The 8,008-nt window shown below is 44.3% G+C and overlaps 1 protein-coding gene across 1 annotated transcript; it reads left to right on the forward strand.

The window, feature by feature from the left end:
* The first annotated feature begins 56 nt into the window (after positions 1–56).
* Positions 57–6,057, forward strand: COIL (coilin). Its single transcript, XM_014954050.1, has 7 exons — positions 57–327; positions 861–2,043; positions 2,379–2,465; positions 3,539–3,586; positions 4,108–4,183; positions 4,645–4,733; positions 5,253–6,057. The coding sequence occupies exons 1-7, from the start codon at positions 77–79 to the stop codon at positions 5,340–5,342; spliced, it is 1,824 nt and encodes a 607-aa protein (XP_014809536.1). The 5' UTR covers positions 57–76; the 3' UTR covers positions 5,343–6,057.
* Positions 6,058–8,008: the final 1,951 nt, after the last annotated feature.

An 8,008-nucleotide genomic window follows, 5' to 3' on the forward strand; every position in this document is an offset into this window, starting at 1 on the left:
GCCGGGCCGAGCTTCGCGCACCGCCCGTCCCCTTTTTGTCCCGCGCGCGGCACCGTCGCCCTCCCTCACCGCCAAGATGGCGGCGGCCGGCGGCGGCCCCGTGCGGCTGCGGCTGTTGTTCGACTATCCGCCGCCGGGCAGCCCGGGCTGCGCGCTGTGCTGGCTGCTGCTGGAGCCCAGCCAGGTGCGCCTCGTCACCGACCTCGTCAGCCTCATCCGCCACAGGTTCGGCTTCAGCCGGCGGGCCCGCCTCAGCCTCTTCCTGGAGGGAGCGCTGCTGCCCCCCACCGAGAGCGCCCGCCTCGTGCGGGACAACGACTCGCTCCGGTAACGGCGGGGGGTGCCCGGGGCGGCGGGGGGGGGGGCTCCTCGGGCTGCGCGGTACTGGGGCCAGGGGAGGAGGAGGGGGTGGTCCCCAGCAGGCCTGAAACGCGGCCCCCCCGCCTCGAGGCCTGGCGGTGCGTTCCTGGGGAAGCAGGGGGGCCCTCGGGCCCTTCCCGCGGCTCCCCGGGGGCTGAGCGGGCACCGCTCCCCAAAGCCTGCGGTGCCTGAGGACCCCCGGGATGGCCGAAAGGGGCTGGAGAGAGCCCAGGGGTCGGGAATCCCCTCTGGGATGGACGGAGAGCGCTGCTGCCGTCCCCCGGTGCTCCCGCCGCCTGCCCCGCACCCTCACGGCCGGAGGGGGCTTCGGAAGGGCCCCTCGGGAGCCCGTGGGGGCCCTTGGTGTGGGACGGCACCGTGCTCGGGGGGCCGCTGTCTGAGCATCCCTGCTCCCCAAACACAAGCTACCCGAGCTGCTAACATGTAGGAAAAAGGTGTTAATCATGCTGAACAGCGAGTTTTGTTTGTTTTCTTGACAGAGTAAAATTGGAAGAGGTAGTCGCAGATGATTATGATGAGATAGATGCTGGCTTCTCTTATACATTCAAAGAAGACAAAAAAAGGCGTAGACAAAAGCAAGAAGAGGAAGAATTATCTAGAAATGAAGATGACAGGCATAAAAAGGAAAAGAAAAAGAACAAGCATGCTCCTGAGTATTCGTCCTGTAGGGAAGAGACCTCTGTAGATATTTGGGACTCTCAAAAAAGGTACAAGAAAAGAAAAAAAAAGGAAGAAGTTAGTGGAAGAAATAGACTCGCAGAAGGTAAGGAAGAGAGCTCTGCTGAGCTACCTAAAAAGCTTAAAAAAATGGAGAGGGAGAAACAGTTGACAACAAAAAAGAAGGATGTAAAGCAGACAAAGGCCGCTGCAGCAACGATGGCCTTAGAACAGGCAAAGGAGAGGTCTTCTCTAAATTCTGGTAAAAATAACAAAAAAGTCACAACACAGTCCAGAAACACGAGGGTGGGATCTTCAGATTCCTCCAGCACATCGTCTGACAGTGACAGCAGTGAATTAAGTGTAAAGCAAAATAAATCTGCCCATAAACCTGTAGTGGTGACACTTCCTAAAGACAAATCTCAAGCTGCTGCAAATTCTGGTGTGAAAACTGTTTGTAATAAAGTGACTGTAAAGTCTAATGCTGAGAATTCCACTAAGACTGCAATTAGTAAAAATGCTAAAAAACCCCAGTCTTCTAGTTCAGACTCTGACTCGAGTACAGAGGATGAGAAAGTGGCAACAGCCCAAGACAGGACTGCAAAGGAAAAGTCACTGCCGAACAACGCGGCGGCTGTAAAAACCAGCACCACCACGGCTGCCAAAGCAAAGCCCTCCTCTTCCGAGTCTGATAGTTCGGATTCAGAAACGCTTGTTATTAAAAAACCTGCAGCAAATGCTGGACTGAGTAATTCCACAGTAAGAAACTGTACTAAACAGTTGCAGAGCGGTATCCAAGGACCACTTGCCAGCCCAGGTCGTGGAAGGGGGCGTGGAACAGGAGAGGAGAACTTCTGGAGAGGACCTAGGGGCCGTGGGTACCATGGGATGATGAGGGGCCGTGGGAGAGGAGCAAACCCTGGCTTCTTCTATAACTACAGCAGCGAAGGCCAGAAACAGAGGCAGTTAAATGAACCTGCGACAAACGCTTCTATTCTTGTCCAGGTGAGTGACTTACCCAGTCATAGGTCACCTTTCTCTTCCAGCTTTAACTCTAGAAAAAATGCATAGGATGAAAGTAATTAGTAAAAGCAGCAGAAATAGATTAGTAGGATAAAGGTTGATCTTAACTTAATAAACCTGATATTCACTGTCTCTTCATTTAGCAGCCTGAGGAAGAGTTTATGAAATGATATTTAAATGATTGTGTTATATATATCTCAAAACAAAGCACTCAGATACTCTTCTCAGAACTTCTTACAACCTGTACAGCACAAACATTGTCTTCTGTTCTTATTAATACTGTAATTAAATCAATGTGTTTACTGTTTGTTTCACAGAATCCTGTGGAGGTCCCCAAGAGAGACTACAGTGTGTTACCTCTTCTAGCAGCCCCACCACAAGTGGGAGAAAGAATTGCCTTTAAGGTAAAGAACTTGTGAAATACTGAATGTTAAAGGGCTAAAACTGTTTGATTTGTGCCACTGAAAGCTTTGCAGGACACACTACAGATAGTATAGTCCTGACAACCAGAAGCTTACACTGAATCACTTAATCTTACATTGTTCTGGGACCATTGTCCTAGAAGAATAAGCATTAGGAAGTAATCTTCATCCGCCTTGTTCTTTTTTAAAAATCTTGTTTTAAACTTAAGCAAATGGTTTAGCACCTAAAAAGTCATGTCTCTTGCTTTGTAGGCATCTCTGAAGGCCTTTGCTCCTCTCTTGCTTTCTAACCTCAGTTTCCCATACGAAAGAAACTATTATGGTTTCTGTTATTGGCTCTAAACAGTTCTGTTGTAAAGTCTGACTTTGATTTTTACAAAGGTTTGGAGAATGTATGTAAATTCAATGTGTTCCTTTAGACTTCCTATATTTGTATAACACAAAGAAATGTCTCCACTGTCATTTCAGTGTGAATTTCCACGTACATCTGTACAATGACTTTCTTCACTAGTACACAGGTCAGAGAATAGAATTCACAAATAATAGAATTTTCTGGTTGCTCCTTCACAAAGTGTCTCTCTCTCTCTCTGCCATGGACATATTTTCAAGGTTTATGCTTAAATAAGAATGTCAGAAAGAAGCATTTTACCATATTCTTTCCAACATGCAAGGAAAGCCAGCATTAAAATTAGATGCTAAAAAAAGAAAACCAACATGGTTTTTTCTACAGCATTTCTACAATAGTATTGCAAATCTTACGATACAAATAATTACACTTCACTGTAAAATAAAAAAGTAAATGAAAATGAAATCTCTGCTGTTGCGGAGGCTGGGATCCATCTCCGTGATCTCTCACAGCCTGACCTGAACAGAAATCCTTTGGAGCAGTGAGTCCTGGAAGATGACCTGGGACTCTGATTGGCATCAGGATCCAGGAGTGGGAGATTTCATTCTTTTACTTCCCTCTTGCTGAAGAAACCACGTCTGGTTATAGAGGGCATCATCATCATGCATCAGGAAGAGTTGTAACTTGTTACTTGTGTTTCTTTCAACAGCGCTTGGAACTAACTGAAAATTACAGTCCAGAAGTTTCAGACTATAAGGTAGTGTTTTTCTTTCCTCCCTTAATTCTCTCAGAAAACTCTTATAGGTGAGATAAGGCTTAAATATTTTGAGGTTGTGCAGTATTTTTTTTCTTGTCTGTTTGACTCTGCAGGCAATTCCTGGTGCAGCAGTAAAAATGAAAATGCTAGAACCCAAAACTGATTGAAAATTTGAAAAGTTATTTAAAGCTCACAAGCGTTATTAGTGATCATTAATATTTTAGAGACGACAAAAAATGCAGCCCTTCAAGTAGCAAAATGTGGCTGCATCTGCATGTGCTGCTGTTTGAAGTCAAGGCAAATTCTTAAAGTGCTGCAAGTAAAATTTTGTAGCTACTTTCAATAACTTGGTTTCTGGATAAATACTGCTCTGCTGAGCAGATTTTACACACAGAGGTAGAAACATTTGACAGATAAACTTCCTCTAACTTAGGTCAAGTACCACAGTGGTTGTAAACACAGAATAGTTAGCCAGTGCTGAAGTGTATCTTGCCTGATTCTTTTCTTGTTGTTTTGTGAAGGAGGGGAAAATAATCAGTTGGAATGCTGATAAAAAACAGATCGAGCTTGAGATCCTTTCGTCATCAGCAAGACAATGTACGTATCTGGGGACACCAAATGATGGGTATGGCTTGGAAAGCCCCTAGTCTGAGGCACACTTCATGTTTCAGGAGTATTTCCAAAAATCCCTTGGGTTCCTGCTCAACACATCCCTCCCCTCCTCACTCCCTCCCCAGAATGTCTATTTAAATGGACAAGTTCTAACCCTCCTAGTTCTATTGAAGATGCTCTTAGGTATTTACAAATGAAATTTGTCCCAGCCTGAGCCGTCAGTAACTCATCTCTACTGTGGTTTCATTTCCTGAAAAAGTTGAAATCATTATATGGAAATACAGAGAAACTTTGAGATCATAATGCAAATCTTTGTGATGTCAGTGAAGCCACCGTCTCCAGTGGACGTGAGCCTGGGTTGGATTAGTTTCTAAACAGGGTAAACTTTTAAACTGTTTTGTTTATAGTTTAAATGGAGTTGTTCCTTTGTTTGTTTGTTTTTTAAGTTGCTAAAGAGCCAGGGAAATTCGATCTGGTTTATCAGTCTGCGGATGGAGCCGAACTGATAGAGTACGCGGTTCCTCAGGATACAAAGGTACGTGGGTGTCCTGTTTTGAAGCCTGTTACAAATTTCGTGCAGCTGATACATGCTCTGCTTTATGACTGATCATCTCAGTGAGACTCCCTTTATAATAATGCATCTGATTAAAATAAATTGCAGCAAAAAGAATTATTTCTTTCTAGCAAGCATGTGCGTGATTACAAGATAGAAGAATCACTTCTTGGATGTCATTCAATTAACTAGATTCAAAACCAGTCATCAAGCTGTGTAACTTTTTGTTTTGGCTAATAACATAAACAATATCACATCTAGATAGAGTATTAGTTCTTACAAGGTTATTTGTTTCATGCACTGTTCTTATCTGCCATCTCTCCTTACCCAGGACATCAGGCAGGGTGAGGTTCATCGAGAAGCTGGATGAATCACAGAAGGGATCTGTGATCTCTGTTGTGTGGTGCTGCTGGTCGTGTCTAGACAAAGCACAATGTAGGAGAAGGTGCATCTGCCTCCATAGCTCGTGTGTGCTAAGTACTGTCTGTGGTTTCTTCCCAGATAACTGAAAGTTGGGACGCACTGATAGAGCCAAGACTGATTGTTGAGCCTCCAGTTAACGGATCCAGCGTTGAAAATGGAACAATCTAAGATGTGAACAAATGTAAATAATTGTATGGACTTGTTTTGTGAAATGCTGCCTTCTAGTTCTGAGGGCAGCAGGTGCACTGGGGGGTATTTTTAATAAATGGTTTTTAAATGAAACCGCCAAAAGAAATAGAAACATTTTTTTCTTGGGATGTGCTTTTATGTAATACAGGAAAACTTTGTTCATTATAGGAAGTCTTTAATATAGATCTGTGGGGTTTTTTTCCTAATGGAACTTTAATAACAGTTTTATGTCCTACTGCTGCAAGCTGCAGAACTGGAATGGTTTGATCAAAAAGATAAAATATGACCTTGTACTGTCAGTAACTCCATTTAAATGTCTAGGTTTGGCTACAGCAGTATAACTGCCTTACAGGGGTAGCTTTCTGTAAGGATAATTAAAAAACAACACTAAAAAATGAGATGTAAATATTGTTCATGTGCATGTCTCTTCCTCTACAACTGCAGAGCATGACAGAAGTGCCATGACCTTGCAGTTATTTACAGGGTTCATCCGAATGTGATAAGAAAAGCTTGTGCATTTCAAGCTTCTGTAATTTTGGGAGGCAGATAAATAGTATTGGTAACTGTCAACTTTGCCTAGAACCAGTGGAATATAACATGAATCCCTGGCAAAAGTGTGTCTCTGTGTTAATCTGTGTAGGCTCTCAAAGCCTTTTTGTTTATTTGTTTTAAAGCAAACCCTTTTGCCCTTTAACTGCTGAAGTTTCTGTGCTGCCTTTCTTCTTCCCAACGGAGAGTGGGTCACCAGGTGATGGCAATGCCCTTCACTGCCTTCTCTGCTAATTAAGAGCATTGATGGAGCACCTCGTACCCATGTAGTACTTGCATCTTGGCAAGTCTTACCACTTAAGGTAATCCCTGTCCTGGGTAGCTGACTCAAACAGAAGACATGAAAAAAACCCAGCCCTAGATACAAACAAACCCCTGAAAAATTGTCCATCGTGGTTTAGGTACCACGTACTCTGCCCAGTGCGTGACTACATAGGGATAATGCAAAGGAGTGCACTATTTCAATTGAAATGTCTTGTTTGTGAAGGAATCCTTTTTTATATGAGTAAAACTAATTTGTGTATTGCCGTTCTCTTTAGTTACCATTACTCTATGTTGAAATTTGTTTTCTAGAGAAATGACCAGTTGGATTCACACATAGATATTCCTGCAAATTGGACAAAAAGAAAACTCCAGACATTCTGTTCTGGAACAGTTATGCTGAGACAGTTGGGATTAATGGAAAGATTTTTTTTTTTCTAAAGGAAGTAGTTAATTTTGAATTCTTATAAAATTGTGAAAGTAAATGCAAGAATTTCACAACATTTTCAAGCAGGATTCAACTGCCCTCAGTGCATTTTGGCTGCTAATGAACTGCAGCCTGGCTGCATTAAGTTAGCCTGGCTGTGATGAACAGATGACAGTTGAAAACAAATACGCCCCAGAGAGAGGATGTTTTTGAAGATAAAATCTTGAGTATTATTTACCCATTGTTGTCAAGTTTGGGTGAAACTACTGCTTGGATGCACAGTGTGAATGGGGTGAGGGCAGCCTGAGGGGGCTGGCTGGCTGCCCTGCCCAGAGCCACACACTGGGCTCCTCATCCCCGGGGAGTGGGGCAGGGCCAGGGCACTGAACGGGTGAGAAACACAGACTAGGACAGAGTGTGCACCTGAATCCCACAGGGAGCTGGTGATGCTCTCAACTAAACCCTTTTGCTTGCATTCTGTCCCTAGAATTCCGTGGTCTCTTACAAGCCCCTTTGCTGGGGCAGCCCCAGCTGCCGGTCACGGGGGCTCCTGGCCACCCTCCTCTATGCAATTTAGCATTATGGGTTTGTTAAACAAATCTGTTGCTTTTTATTGACAAATTCTGATCTCATGACTCAAACTGTTTGAGCTGGCAGGCTACAGTCACGCACACGCTGCAGCCCTACAGGCACCACCAGCTGCTGCAGCCAGAACCTCCCAAACAGACCTTAGACCTGGAAGTTTATTGCTGGGAGTACAGAACTCGCAAAAAACCTGTTGGGTAGGTGTCAGCTCCTTAGGAATTTGGGCTTTTTTATAATTTTGATGGGAAAACTGTACCTACTGAAACCACTTTGAGTATTAAATCTGGAAAAGTGAAGAGTGTCAGAACCCCTGATTGATGTTGGCTCAGCCAGGCACGCACAGGTCACAGATTATTCTGCTGTGCTTCTACCTGCCTGCTCTGGCTCCGAGTGGCACTTTCAACCCACAGTATCTGGGCAGAGGGTTAGATTTAGTTCAGAACCACGTGAAGAAGTTCTCAAATAATTGCAAGGAAGCAAAAAGAGTATTAACTTCAGTAGCTATTTAAATGGTAAAATTATTCATAGAATCATAGAATCATTGAGGTTGGAAGAGACCCTTGGGATCATCGAGCCCAACCATCTCCCCTACTCTACAAAGTCCTCCCCTACACCATGTCCCTCAGCACTGCATCTAAACGGCCCTTAAACACAGCCAGGGATGGGGACTCCACCCCCTCCCTGGGCAGCCTGTTCCAACGCCCGACCACTCTTTCAGTGAAAAATTCTTTCCTAATGTTCAATCTAAACCTCCCCTGTTGGAGCTTGTAATTCAGTAATTTTTAGTGTTAAACATTATTGCTTTTTAGACAACAGGAGCAGT

The sequence above is a fragment of the Calidris pugnax genome, unplaced genomic scaffold (genome assembly GCF_001431845.1).
Source record: "Calidris pugnax isolate Ruff unplaced genomic scaffold, ASM143184v1 scaffold9, whole genome shotgun sequence".
NCBI classification, from domain to species: Eukaryota; Metazoa; Chordata; class Aves; order Charadriiformes; family Scolopacidae; genus Calidris; species Calidris pugnax.